Source organism: Notolepis coatsorum, assembly GCF_963971535.1.
Source record: "Notolepis coatsorum genome assembly, chromosome: 1".
In the NCBI taxonomy this organism is placed as follows: Eukaryota; Metazoa; Chordata; class Actinopteri; order Aulopiformes; family Paralepididae; genus Notolepis; species Notolepis coatsorum.
Window position 1 is genome coordinate 82,530,403 of NC_140165.1, and position 15,944 is coordinate 82,546,346.

Below are 15,944 nucleotides of genomic sequence, written 5' to 3' on the forward strand. Positions count from 1 at the left end.
ACAGGCACAGAGGCACTGGAAGAGGATTTAACCCATCTAATACACACTAGACTAGACAAATATCAAGATGTATCCATCAGTGGACCAATTGCATGCTTTTGCAAGAAGCCTTCCGTCGACTCCTTCAGACATTAAGCACCCAAATGGAATGATAAAAAAATATTATTTTATTTTTTAAATACCGGTATATATACTTTTATTTTTATTTAAATTTTTTATAGTCGACTAATAGTCGACTATCGGCTAATTTCGGCCAATCAAAGTCGACTATCCAAATCCTTAGTCAGGGACAGCCCTACACACTACCAAAGGGTTAACCCTTTCACTGCGACAATAGGGATAGATAAGATGGATACTTTATTCATCCCCTTGGGGAAATTCAAGGCACAGACTGTGGGAGCTACAAGGACGTGCTGCCACTCAGTACAGAATAGCAGGTTTCAACTTAACAAAAACAAACAGATATTCTAGAACGGACTGCATTTTATTTGCTTAGTTGTAGTCCAAGCGGTCTCCTAGCAACACAGTTAAACTGAAACCACATCTAAAACACCCACCCTTGGGTGGGTGGGTGTGTGTGTGTGTGTGTGTGTGTGTGTGTGTGTGTGTGTGTGTGTGTGTGTGTGTGTGTGTGTGTGTGTGTGTGTGTGTGTACCTGCATGGCAGGGCTGGGTGCAGGCGTGTTGTTTGCAGGGTAGCATCTTGCCACAGTACTGCTGACACGCCCACGCCTGGAGCACACATCAACACAGAACACATTATAGTCTCTAAACCACCTCCAGGGAGGATGGGATCTAAACACGACCCTCCTGAGAGGATGGGATCTAAACACGACCCTCCTGAGAGGATGGGATCTAAACACTACTCTCCTGAGAGGATGGGATCTAAACACTACTCTCCTGAGAGGATGGGATCTAAACACTACCCTCCTGGGAGGATGGGATCTAAACACTACCCTCCTGGGAGGATGGATCTAAACACTACTCTCCTGAGAGGATGGGATCTAAACACTACTCTCCTGAGAGGATGGGATTTAAACACTACTCTCCTGTGAGGATGGGATCTAAACACTACTCTCCTGAGAGGATGGGATCTAAACACTACTCTCCTGAGAGGATGGGATTTAAACACTACTCTCCTGGGAGGATGGGATCTAAACACTACTCTCCTGAGAGGATGGGATCTAAACACTACTCTCCTGGGAGGATGGGATCTAAACACTACTCTCCTGGGAGGATGGAATCTAAACACTACTCTCCTGTGAGAGGATGGGATCTAAACACTACTCTCCTGAGAGGATGGGATCTAAACACTACTCTCCTGGGAGGATGGGATCTAAACACTACTCTCCTGTGAGAGGATGGAATCTAAACACTACCCTCCTGTGAGAGGATGGGATCTAAACACTACTCTCCTGAGAGGATGGGATCTAAACACTACCCTCCTGAGAGGATGGGATCTAAACACTACCCTCCTGGGAGGATGGGATCTAAACACTACTCTCCTGTGAGAGGATGGGATCTAAACACTACTCTCCTGGGAGGATGGGATCTGAACACTAACCTCCTGGGAGGATGGGATCTAAACACTACTCTCCTGGGAGGATGGGATCTAAACACTACTCTCCTGAGAGGATGGAATCTAAACACTAACCTCCAGGAGATGGGATCTAAACTCTAACCTCCTGTGAGGATGGGATCTAAACTCTAACCTCCTGTGAGGATGGGATTTAAACACATTTTAAAACAAGGAAATAAGACTATTTAAGCACCATGATATGTAATGATAATGAATTATCTATCAGTTATATTAGAAAATTCTTCTTCTTCTTCTTCTTCTTCTTCTTCTTCTTCTTCTCTATCAGTTATATTCAAAAGACTATTTAAGCAACATATTTAATGATAATGAATAAAAAATACTATTTAATGATAACGAGAGCATTATCCATCAGTTATATTAGAAAATGCAATGAGGTTGGTATTTAGTTAGATTAAAACGTAATAGAACAAAAGTTAGTTAATTAACCAAGGTTTAAAAGACCCACCAGCACCCCCTAGAGGCCATGTTGCTCCTTACACCCAGCTGGACCAAAGTAGTTGAACACTAGTGGAGCTAAAACCAGTCAGTATGAAGTCTATATAAAGACTGTTTTCCACCACGATTTTCTACAGAATAAAATAGAACTGTACTATTGTACCGAGGAGAAATCAGTAGCAAGTGGTATTGGTGCAACTTTAAGGTATGTTAATCCATCCGTTAAGAGTTTATATTTGTGTTTATTACATGGCGTTTTCACATTCGCCGAAATGCTTGCTTGTGATTGGTCAATAGCGCGCGTCAGAGGTCCGTTATCACACGATAACGGACCTCTGTGGGACAATAATGACCGCTGTGCGCAGCTGTTCGTAATCAAGCCCCACTGACACACTGCCTCAGTGCAGCTCAGCATATGCACAGCTGCACTCAGTCATGCAATCAGACCAGAGACCACAGACCACAGACCTGCCGGCTGCCGATAATAATAATCACTTTATTTGGGCTGACAGAGCCACAGAACAACTGCGTCTGCATTGGATCTAGTCTTGTCGATGAATTGGGTATATTGTTAGTAAGTTAGCCATGTAATAAGTGGGATAATGTATAGCTATACTCGGTCATCATCGCAAAATAATTGACCTTCACTGACGTTTAAAACACCTCGCAGAGGCGGCTCGGTATTTTAAACTCCGTGTCGGTCAATTATTTTGCGACAATGACCTCGTAGCTATACATTATCCCTTACATATATTAGTGCTGTCAATAGATTACATTTTTTTTTACTAATTAATCTCACAATTTTCTGTAATTAATCTAGATTAATCTAGATAAAAATAGCATTTTTCTACTTAAAACCGAAGCTTGTAATAGATATTTACTTGAGTAAAAAATAAATAAAAAAAAATTAATAGATCGGTTCATTTCCGTTTTATAGCATTTTGAAAAGCCCTCGTTTTTCAGGAAAATATATAGATTCTGTGATAAACGGCATTTACTGGAATATTCTGGCATACACAAAAAACATTGTCATTTTTCGGCCTATTTATGAATAGTTTTCAAATAAACGCTAGATTATCGATAGTATATGTGTACTTATGCACGCTATAGAAGCGATCTGAAAAATATATTCTCTCAACCCAGGCCTATGTTAAAGTGCAGATTGGTTTAGAGGACGATAATGTCTTGTATGAACTACCAGTAATATAAATCATATTAACAACAAAAATGTGTTCCATCTTCATGTCAGATGATTTTCAAAAAGGTGCATGAGTCAATGCAAAAAAGAACAAGCAAATATACTGCTGAAAGTTCAGAACGTTGAAGATTTTTCACTCCATAGATTAATCTAGATTAATTTATTTTAATGCTTTAAATAATTTTAATTAATCTCCAAAGTTAAAGCATTAACTTTGACAGCCCTAGTATATATATTTTTTGTATATATATATATATAAAAATTTAGGAAATGCTATAAATCAATCAAATGACCTCTGACCTTAAAAATATACATACAACACAAAGACAACCAGTGGAACACATTGGTGTGTTGACATGGTAACACGTGGCGGTACCTTGTTGCTACAGCGACGGGGGAGGCGTTTGGCCTTGCCGCACACACAGGAAACAGAGACCATCTTAGGACATGGAGGACAGGGGCCTGAGGGAAGCACAGGTTATCTGATCAGCTTCTCCACGACACAGGGACACGAAGAGTTAACAGTGAAACATGAGTTAACCCTTTCACTACCACACTACCAAATGGTTAACCCTTTCACTGCGACAATACAGAAGGTTACCCCTTTCACTGCCACGCGACAAAGGGTTAACCCTTTCACAACCACACTACAGAAGGTTAACCCTTTCACTACCACACTACAGACGGTTAATCATCTGTAGTGTGCTAATGAAAGGGTTAACCTTCTGTAGTGTGGTAGTGAAAGGGTTAACCTTCTGTAGTGTGGTAGTGAAAGGTTAACCTTCTGTAGTGTGGTAGTGAAAGGGTTAATACAGTAGCATCTACGGTCTGTGTACCAGTACGGTACATTGTGTGTGTGTGTGTATATTGTGTGTGTGTGCGTGCGTTACCAGGGTGGCAGAGCAGGAGACACTTGTGACCACAGACGGGCAGCAGCTCTCTCTCACAGACGGAGCCACAGGAGTGAGGGGTCAGCCAGGGGTCAGCAGGAGGGTCCTCGACCTTACCGCAATAACACACGTACCTGGGGAGAACACACACACACACACACACACACACACACACACACACACACACACACACACACACACACACACACACACACACACACACACACACACACACACACACACACACACACACACACACACACACACACACACACACACACACACACACACACACACACACACACACACACACACACACACACACACACACACACACACACACACACACACAACTGTCAAAACTATATTTTGTGAATCTACTTTGTGTTCACTGTGGAGTAGATCCCAGCGAGCCTCAGTGAGTTTGTCAGTCTGCATTGGTCTGTGGCCAACTATCCAGAGCTAGTATGAGAACAGCATGGATTGTGCTGAGAAAGGACCAATGAGCAGCATCCTTTCATCACACCTATAGTTACAGTAGACTGTGTGTTCACACCTATAGTTCAGTACTCAGTGTTTTCACACCTATAGTTACAGTACTCACTGTTTTCACACCTATAGTTCAGTAGACTCAATAATAGGTGAAGTTGCAAATTGTGTCATTTTTCATTTGGTTCCGTTAGCTTTCGCACTACATTTTGGTAGTTTTGTGGTTGTTCCTTTTAGTCTAAGGCTGGCTGTGCACAGGCACTGAGGAGATGTACCTGTACTCTGGGTTGCCAGGATGTGCAGGAATAATTTAACATAGTGTATGATAGGGCCGGGGCGATTCTTGCTAAAATGTGATCACGATTTTTAAGAATTGAGATCACGATTCTCTCACGATTCTTATTTTTCAATAAAAAATGTTAAATAGTAAAGTAAAATAAAAATTAAAAATTATATATATTTTTTGTATTATTAAAAAAGAATCGTCATAACTTAGAAATGAGATTGCATAGGTCTATGAATCAAGATCGCGATTTTTTTTCTCGATGAATTGCCCGGCCCTAGTGTATGAAGGAGGGGATAGGGTGGTTTCTCAATGTAATCTGCGCCAGGGTTCACATGCAAACAAACCAAGCCAGCTGGACACAGAAGCTAACTAAAGACCTACATACCTGTTGGGTGTGGAGCTGGGGGGGTACTCTGTACGACACTTTGGACTGGAGGGGGGGGGGGGGGGGAGAGAGAGAAAGAGAGAGAGAGAGAAAGAGAGAGAGAGAGAGAGAGAGAGAGAGAGAGAGAGAGAGAGAGAGAGAGACAAGGAGGCAGAGAGAGAGAGAATCAGTCAGTATGGTTCAAGATAAACTGTGACTACATCTCAGAGTCTCTGTATGGCCAAACATATCTCACCATATATGTCTTAGTTTTGACAGTATTTGACAGGTATCTTTTTTAGTATCACAATATGTGTTCATGTTAAATTCCAGGTTGATTAATCCATTTGATGTTCATGACATAAAAGATAATGGTAAAGACATGTTGAAGTAAAGTGCGTCTCTACTGGTCTCTACTGGACTCCGGTGGTCTCGAGTGTTCTCTACCAGTCTCTACTGGTCTCTACCAGTCTCTACTGGTCTCTACTGGTCTTGAGTGTTCTCTACCAGTCTCAACTGGTCTCTACCAGTCTCTACTGGTCTCTACCAGTCTCTACTGGTCTCTACTGGTCTCAAGTGGTCTCTACCGGTCTCGAGTGGTCTCTACCAGTCTCTACTGGACTCTACTCGTCTCGAGTGGTCTCTACTGGACTCTACTGGTCTCGAGTGGTCTCTACCAGTCTCTACTGGTCTCTACCAGTCTCTACTCACCAGGGCCATGGGTGCTGCTTCTTGCCAAAGTCCTCATCAGTGACGGAGCAGACCAGGAAGACTGAGTCTCTCGCCCATTTCTGGATACAAGGGATGTGGAACAGACTGAAACAACCTGAGCAACTCCACACCTAGAAAGAGAGACAGAGACAGAGACAGAGACAGAGAGAGAGAGAGAGAGAGAGAGAGAGAGAGAGAGAGAGAGAGAGAGATGGAGAGGGAGAGAGGCAGACAGAGACAGAGAGTTAGTTTAATTCTTGCCATAACCAGGTATCTTTGCAATGCTTTGTATTATTTTTGCAAACTCAATATGGACGTTCATCTGAACGTCTACTGTATGTCTTACAGCCTGGTTCCTCTTGACGGAGGCGATACAGATCAGACAGGTCACGGCTCCAGACTGAAACGCATCACTAAGATACTGACGGATCTTCTCCAAGTCTCTAACATCACCTCCTAGAGAGAGAGAGAGACAGAGACAGAGACAGAGAGAGAGAGAGAGAGAGAGAGAGAGAGAGAGAGAGAGACAGAGACAGACAGAGAGAGATAGAGAGAGAGACAGAGAGAGAGAGACAGAGAGAGAGAGACAGAGAGAGAGAGACATAGAGAGAGACAGACAGACAGAGAGAGAGAGACAGAGTTAGACTACTGATGTGAAAAGGAAGTATCTGAACGTATCTTTAAGATAAGATAAGATAAGATATTCCTTTATTGATCCCCTTGGGGAAATTCCAGTGACACACACATACAGCTCATCGTCTCATTAACAACATCATATCACAATCATTACATTTTTACAGTAACAACGGCACAACATAAATTCAAACAGACATGTACATTTGTTGACACATGTCGACTACAGAATGCCTGAGACACCATATGCGATAGTCGGCTGCGACAACACCGGGGTGTCGTTGCGCCAGGTGGCGGGAGGGAGGGTGGAAAGATTGTCCAGCGGGAGGGGGCAGGGACGGGGGGGATCGGGCTTTGGTGATGACACAGTCTTAGGCTCCCCCTCCAGCGCGCGTACTAGTCGGCTGCCGTCACCATCACGTGGGAGTGGCGCCGGGCGGGGGGATTGGGTAGGGATTGGGGGTGGGGGAAGCCGCTTGCCACTCTTATCTCCCAGAGGGCCTTCGACTCCAGTGTGTGTGTGTGTGTGTGTGTGTGTGTGTGTGTGTGTCTCTCACCAGTCTGGTCAGTGTAGGTAGTAAAGGTAGAGGTCAGAATCTTTCCTCTCTTCCCCTCCTTCGTCTCAATCTCTCCATCTACTTCGTCATCATCATCTTCATCCGAGGAGGAGCTATAGTGGCTTTGGGCCAATCGCTGAGCAGCAGCCTGGTTAGACTTCCTGATCTCCTCAAACTTGGATTGGACAGACACACCTGTCACAATAAAAAAAAAGATGAAATAATAATAATTCATCAAAATCCATGGTAACAACTGCCACTCAACACTGTAGCTGTAATCGCTCGCGCACACACACACACACACACACACACACACACTTCGTCTTGTAACTCGAGACCCGAAACACGCTTGAGTGAGGTGACGATTGAAAGGTGGCAAATTCAACTTTCCAACAATGTATTGGTTGATCGGCGGAAAATGCAGCCCGCAATGCATGTCGATTATGTGACCCGTGAAGTGACGGCATCCCGCCACTAGGTCGCAGTGTTGAACATCATCATCAGTGTAGTCAGATCATCATCAGTGTAGATCAGGGGTGGCCAACCAGTCAGAGACTAAGAGCCACAAAAATGACTGTGGTACCACAAAGAGCCACACCATATACCAGCGTTTCTCAACCTTTTTTTTCAGTCACGGCACCCTTCATGTGTTTATAGGTCTCACCCTCTGGCCTCTGAAGTTGCTAATGTCTTTTTTATTTGGGCCTCACAGGGTTAAAAGTATTAAGAGGTTAACCCTGTGAGGCCCAAATAAAAAGACATTAGCAACTTCAGAGGCCAGAGGGTGGGACATATAAACACATTTACTATCAAATAGCATTGTGAGGCTGAACAACAGGACCAATTGACTATACATGTGCTTAAAGGGGAACTATCTTATAAGAGAGCCGCGGGTTGGCCACCCCTGGTGTAGATCATCATCAGTGTAGATCAGGGGTCGGAAACCCTAGGCCCGCGTGCCCGCATTGGCCCGCGGGAGCATTTTCATTGGCACAGGGGGCAGCATTTAAAATATATATATATTTTTTTACTTTGCTTTGAAATATTATAGTGAAATATTTTGCACTGTTGTCGCATTTATATTGTTGAAATCCTCCCACTGGTTCTTTTTTGTAAGTCGACTGTTTTGCACACCCCTATGACAGCTATACAGCTGTTCCCATGGTGCTCAGCTGTAGCTGTCAGCTGGCCTCCCGCGCCCGCGCACAGTTCCCAGGTATGTGCCGTCTTTCATGATGGCAACCCCCCCCCCCCGCTAAGAAAGTTAAAGCAAAGGAAATTCGGGCATTCCAGCCCTCGTGGACAGACGACTACGGGTTTGTGTGTCAGAAGGACCGCGCTGTGTGTACTTATGTTTAGAAAATGTAATTTGCCGAACGTCAGGTGTGAAACGCCATTTTGAGACGAAGCATCAAAAAAGTTTCAAAGATCAGGCGGATAAGGCAGAATCGATTAAACGTGCTGTGGCCAGGTATGGAAAGCAAGCCAGCACCCTCAAAGTGTTCACGACTGCTAAAAATTATTATGCAGCTGAGAAATCTCTGACATCACAGATATGCACATTTTCAGATGACTCAGTTCAGTGAGGGTGAATATTGTGAGAGGAGAATTGGAAGAATGCGCCAATATGAGAATTAGAGACATAGATCCTATTAATATAAGTCCACATAGCTAAGAAACAATGGTAAACACTGAAAAAGGCCATTTATAAGATAGTTCCCCTTTAAGCACATGTATAGTCAATTGGTCCTGTTGTTCAGCCTCACAATGCTATTTGATAGTAAATGTGTTTATATGTCCCACCCTCTGGCCTCTGAAGTTGCTAATGTCTTTTTATTTGGGCCTCACAGGGTTAACCTCTTAAGCCCGAGATATACAGTAAAAGTGTATATTTTCAGCATTACGTTTGTTTACCAATTATTTTAACTGTTATTAGTGAAATATAAGATTATAGAAATCTCAGGGCATTGAGTCGTAAACCAGCGCATATTGACAGGAGGAAGTGGCACATCCAAAAGTGAGTGTAGTCTTTTGAAGGAAGAGTCTCGGGGCTTTCAAATTTCGAAAAACTACCCTACCCAGCTCACGCCAGCCCCTGTCAATCATCTGACTTCTGGATTAACTTTTTTATATCTCTTATTTTTTGGGATTATCTCCCACAAACCTGAACGTTATTGCCATAAAACAGAACGCAGTTAGTTTCTCTACCTTTCTGCGAACGTCTTGCAAAAAACTGTCTTGCAATATGATGAAAAATGGTGGAGAAATGTACATTATAAAAAAGATGGCAGAATTCAGTACTGTATCTACAAAACCTTCTGTTTAATCATCTTCCCTTTATTCATTTGCTTAGATTTTTCAGGTCTGGTCAATTTTAGCATGGTGTTATTCACAGTCAAAGATAAAAAAAAATTTAAATAGAATTGATATTCTCCTTTGGTTCATTACAATTTACTCAAGCCTAGTAACAGACACACTATTTCTGACACTGATCCATATATGTCCCTAGATTCAGATACCAAGAACATGCAAATGGACCATTTAAAAAAAAATTAAATGTTTATTCTACGTCCTTATGGAATGAGTGACATAAAACAAAAAAAATAGTAAAAAAAAAAGAAAAAAGAAAAGTAAATTATAATTTTTTTTTTTTATGGATGGAAGAGCCGCACATTGACGGGCAAAGAGCCGCATGCGGCTCGAGAGCCGCGGGTTGGCCACCCCTGGTGTAGATCATCATCAGTGTAGATCAGGGGTCGGAAACCCTAGGCCCGCGTGCCCGCATTGGCCCGCGGGAGCATTTTCATTGGCACAGGGGGCAGCATTTAAAATATATATATTTTTTTTTACTTTGCTTTGAAATATTATAGTGAAATATTTTGCACTGTTGTCGCATTTATATTGTTGAAATCCTCCCACTGGTTCTTTTTTGTAAGTCGACTGTTTTGCACACCCCTATGACAGCTATACAGCTGTTCCCATGGTGCTCAGCTGTAGCTGTCAGCTGGCCTCCCGCGCCCGCGCACAGTTCCCAGGTATGTGCCGTCTTTCATGATGGCAACCCCCCCCCCCCCCCCCGCTAAGAAAGTTAAAGCAAAGGAAATTCGGGCATTCCAGCCCTCGTGGACAGACGACTACGGGTTTGTGTGTCAGAAGGACCGCGCTGTGTGTACTTATGTTTAGAAAATGTAATTTGCCGAACGTCAGGTGTGAAACGCCATTTTGAGACGAAGCATCAAAAAAGTTTCAAAGATCAGGCGGATAAGGCAGAATCGATTAAACGTGCTGTGGCCAGGTATGGAAAGCAAGCCAGCACCCTCAAAGTGTTCACGACTGCTAAAAACCACGCAACTGAAGCAAGCTATCGCATCATTGCATTGCGAAATGTGGAAAGCCATTCACTGATGGCGAGTATATCAAGGAGGGTTTTCTCTGTAGCTCAGATGTTTTGTTTGAAGGCTTGCCAAACAAAGAGACAATCAAATCAAGGATAAAAGATATCCCCATGTCAGCTCGAAGTGTCGAGCGACGCATCAACGAAATGTCAGAAAATATCAGAGAACAGCAAACAGCTGGATTAAAAGATGCTCCGGTGTGCAGCTTAAAGTGAAATACATTGATACATCATTCAGTAACATTTTCAGAGCCTTATAACAAAAACATTATTACGGTCACCATTGTGACCAGTGGGATTAATCAACAAATTATATTTTTCATTTTAACATTGCACATGTTAAAAGGGAGAGGGCAACACCATTTCTTTTTACTCAAAATGTGAGTATTACCAAGTCAACTTGTGTTCTTAAAACAATAACAATAAACATAGTTTTATTAGGTTGAAATAATGTGGTTGTGTACTTATTTTTCTGTTAACTTATTATGGATTGAAAACTGAAAACCGTAATGCACAGTAACTGAACTCAATCTTTTTAAGTTCTGGTAACTTATTGGGTTTTTTTACAGTGTAGTCTTGCGATCAATCGAAACTTCTTTACACGTTATACCTCACATTCACCCATTCATTCACACATTGTGGTGTTCTCCATTAGGCCTGTAGGTGGAGCTACGACACAGCATTGATTGATTGATTGAAAACTTTATTAACAGATTACAGAATGGGTACAGTACAGTACAGCTCAATACATACAATTGTTAAGGGGATGCAGACCAGAGAAAGACTTTCGTCTTGTTTAACGTACAGTACAGCACACGTACAGTACACACACCGATGGTGGAGGCAGCCCACGTGGCATTTTGGATGTGTCCAAAAATGAATGGGCAAATGTGAGTGAAATGGTCGCACTGTATGCAGCTGTTTGTCTGCATCCCCCCCCACCCCCAACTCAGATTTAGGGTTGATACAACCATCATAATAATATTGTTAATAATAACAATAACAATAATGATGTAATAATGTAAAAATTATCATTAAAAATACCTGATGAGAAAATAAAATTACGATGCATGGAATATTGTTGATATGGCACACTAGTTACAACTATATTTCAAACTGGCACTTCATGTCAAAAAGGTTGCTGACCCCTGGTGTAGATCATCATCAGTGTAGATCATAATAATAATAATAATAATAATAATAATAATAATAATAATAATAATAATAATAATAATAATAATAATAATAATAATGACTTGGATTTATATAGCGCTCTTCACTGACCCAGAGCGCTTCACAGAGTCCATTATTCGTTCATACACAGTCATACATTGTGTGCAGCCATTTGTTTTTGTAAAATGCTCAAATCTGTCACACGTGTTCTTAGCAGCTCACAATTGTTGGTTGCACTATAGTTCTGCATCTCTTGACTGTGACAAACAAATGTGTATGTCATAGATTGTATTTGATTTAATTACTTGAATAGTTTGACCATTGATTGATTGAGTAATATGGGGTTCTTAACCTGATACATTCAAATGATTTATGTTAAAATAACAGAGCAATAGGCTAACATATTTTTATATCTGCAAATACATGTCATATTTGTAAAATAATTTATTTTATTTAACAATATGTAAAGTAGTAATTACATTTATTTTTACATTACATTACATTTATACCGTCTTACAGTTACAACTGGCCCTTTGAGGGCAACCATAATGCTGATGTGGCCCCCTGTGAAACTGAGTTTGACAACCAATCAACCAACAGAGCTCTAGAGCTGCTGGTCGTGGGGGGGGGCACGCCGCGCTCCAGGGCACATTTCATGTATTCACGAGGAAGGGTAATAATGATAATCTAGCGTTGGTTTCAGGAAGATCCGATAATCAGGCGAAAAATGACAACGTGTTTATTGAATTACATAAAAACGCTGTTTTCGCGTCTTTTCCCTGGAATTACTTAGCCCCTTTCGTGACTTTCGGTTTGCAAGCCTGTGGCTTTTGTGACCGGAGTCACTTGCCCACCCGCCCCGATCACCCAGTAGCGAAACGACCAAGCGTCGTCAAGGGGCTCGCGGTGTGTCAAGAATACATCAGATCTGAATTTCAAAGATACCCAGCGTACAATATGGGTCTAACACAGCTTCACGATGGGGTCTGGAAGCTCGGAGTTGCTAATAAACAGTTTAAAACATTGTTACTCGACGAGTGGTATTTACAGATCTCCGCCGTTGGTGTCACAGCGCATGCGCACCATGCCGCGTTCACGTTACTGGGAAGAAGCGGAAGAACCAGAGGACATCTCGTTGCTACAACTAGGAAGCCTTCACGCTTTGACTCTATATATATCTATGGATGAAACGCCCACATCCATACTTCCGCAATTCGTGACGCGAAGTGGGAGATATGGGGTCTATAAAAGAATCCCATATGTCCTAGTAGGAATTACCACTAGGAGGCTGACGTGAATGGTTTTTCCCAGTCGGAAACTGGTTCTTCCGCTTCTTCCCAGTAACGTGAACGCGGCATGGTGCGCATGCGCTGTGACACCAACGGCGGAGATGGACGTTCGGTCTGTAAATACCACTCGTCGAGTAACAATGTTTTAAACTGTTTATTAGCAACTCCGAGCTTCCAGACCCCATCGTGAAGCTGTGTTAGACCCATATTGTACGCTGGGTATCTTTGAAATTCAGATCTGATGTATTCTTGACACACCGCGAGCCCCTTGACGACGCTTGGTCGTTTCGCTACTGGGTGATCGGGGCGGGTGGGCAAGTGACTCCGGTCACAAAAGCCACAGGCTTGCAAACCGAAAGTCACGAAAGGGGCTAGGAATTACTCAGAAGCAACCAAACTATATTCATATTAAAAACGGTATAAAACGGAAATGTACGGATGAAAAAATTATCTGTTTTTTGCACGTTGACCAGAAGCAACTCACTGAGACTCGACAGCGTTATTAGACCCATAGCTATAATATAAAATATAGGTTTAGCTCTACAAACTACAACTACGTTTACATGGGGTTAATGGATGGCAAGGCCAGGGCCCTGTTCCTCGTACCTGGCTAACTGAGTTAGCCGGATAATTTTCTGGATAGCTTGACTTAAGCCAGACCTTTCCGTTCCCCGACGTCGGATTGTCTAAATCACCATGGTAACAGATCAGAAAGTTTGAACCTGGTCAAGGGCAGAGTTTAGTTCAGTTAGCTGGATAACCTGCATGGCCACACCCTCGCAAAGAAATGCCAGCTCCCTTCCTGAAATAATTCTCACAGTCTAGATCCCATTATACCATTCTGAATTATGTTTTTGTGCTTCGTTTTTTCTAGAGGGGGCTTTTGAAATGTAAAATAATAGACCTAAAATGCTGATAATAAATCATATTCAGCCTATGAATTTACTTTGTCCTATATAATGCACGTCATATTTATACGGATACGGCGCTCGCGATCGCGACACAGTTATTTTAATAACAGACTAAACGGATCATTGCAAATGTGAATCCCGCAGGGATATTTTTAATGAATGAAACCTATCGGGCGTTTGGCTCTGATTAGTTTAATATTCTTCGCTGTGTATTTGCTTAACGGAGCGCCCGGATTGTGTTTCATTCAAGCATACATACATTGAAGCGTCTATGCGCGGATTGTGGATATGAATTATGAGGAATCTGAATCTGTGGATTGTTTAATTGTATCACTGTCACTGACAGTGTCACACGTTATTGTGATATTGTAACTGGGTTTAAAATATATGAGGAGATGCGCTGTTTGATGGATTTGATGACGTGACGTGACTTGATCAATTGAATGAGCCTTTGACGTTTTTGATGAATGAATTTGAGAAAATGCATTTATCTTTTCAAGCACTGTTATCTGATGATGAACATGAGGTGTCACTGGTATAAACCAAAGGTTAATCAATTGATGATGTCCGAAACAGATTAAAGCCTGATTAATAGTGTAACTGCAAGCCTCCCTCCAAGCCTCTCTTTGGGAACCATGTATAATATTTATATAGTACATAATACCTAAGCACATACAGTACAGATATCCTCATAATCTAATTTGTATCAATTAGATATACTATTTGGGCTTGTTTTTATCCTTATTCTGAAAGAGTTATCTTCGCTAGCACGATCTCATTCGATTATTCATCCCATTAAGCCTACTGCCAGCAGGCACATTTAAAGAAATATAATCTGATTGATTGGGGTAATGAGGGACTTAAAATTTGCCTATAGATTATGCATTTAACTTGTCTGCAAGGCTATTGAGCCGTACTGTATTGTACCCATTCTGCAATCTTGTTAATAAAGTTTTAAATCAATTAATCAATCAATCAATGCCGTTAGAAAATCAGGATTTCTGCGATCGACACCTGCTGTCTTTTCAGGTGAGGCGGCCGCGCGCAATTATCCTGAGTATCAAGTCTGGTTCGAATTAACAAGACTGAATCAGGGTTCGAGGAACAGGGAAAGCCTGGATTCAAACATCGGGTTAACAGGGCTGTACACTGCGACGAGATGATCGCGAATTGCCCCTTTAATTGGCCGTTGCGATTGGTAAATATTATCTGGGGGCGGGCTTGCGAGTAGTGCTTTCAAGCCTTGCATTCGCATTTCACTCCTAAATTATCCAAGGCGTGTGATGACGCGATGACGTCACTCACGCGAGCTGAGCAGTGAGCACTCAGCAGGTATGATCAGCGGGAACAATCGACTGAGCACTCACTCTGATAGACTGGCTGACTGTCTGATTCATTTAGCTATGAAGAAAAGTAAAGTTAGTATTGCTTCATATTTTCGACGCGTTCGACCTCCTATACTATAGTGAGCCGAACTGAACTGAACTCAGACACACGGAGAGAGCTGCAGCGTCTGCTGCTCCTCCTCCCTCCCGCACCCGTGGCTGTTGTAAACACTAGTCTCTAGTGGGACACTGGGACCTCGGTGAGCCTGCCAGCCGGCTAGCAAATGCTCCAGCAAGTCTAGTAGTGCATGATAGCTCGCGTTAGCTCACTGTTCAAAACGAAACGTCCCATTAAACTAAATAGCTACAGATAGCTCCTGATATCAATGTCTTATAACACTGAGTCGATGCGTATTCGAGCTGAGGGCACGCTGAATATAGTCAACTCAATAGGGTCCAGCTGCAGCGCCGGAGAATCCTGGCCGTAGCTGGAGGCTACAGTATAGGGTCCAGCTGCAGCTCCGGAGAATCCTGGCCGTAGCTGGAGGCTACTCGAGTACACACAGACAGTGGAGCTGGTTGCATATAGCGAGCATTTTGACTTGTTGCGTGGTGGCGATGTCTCGCAGATAATACAACTATAAGTATGATTATATAATATATATATTTTATTAAAAAAAAGAATTTTTA

The 15,944-nt window shown here is 42.4% G+C and overlaps 1 protein-coding gene across 1 annotated transcript in view; it reads right to left on the bottom strand.

Moving 5' to 3' along the window:
* nfxl1 (nuclear transcription factor, X-box binding-like 1) overlaps window positions 1-15,944 on the bottom strand; it is a 111,544-nt gene that overhangs the window by 80,716 nt on the left and 14,884 nt on the right. The window contains 7 exon segments of the mRNA XM_084334054.1: window positions 656-731; window positions 3,609-3,694; window positions 4,123-4,256; window positions 5,283-5,327; window positions 5,973-6,103; window positions 6,319-6,428; window positions 7,163-7,357. Of these exon segments, the coding sequence (XP_084190180.1) occupies window positions 656-731; window positions 3,609-3,694; window positions 4,123-4,256; window positions 5,283-5,327; window positions 5,973-6,103; window positions 6,319-6,428; window positions 7,163-7,357 (777 nt within the window).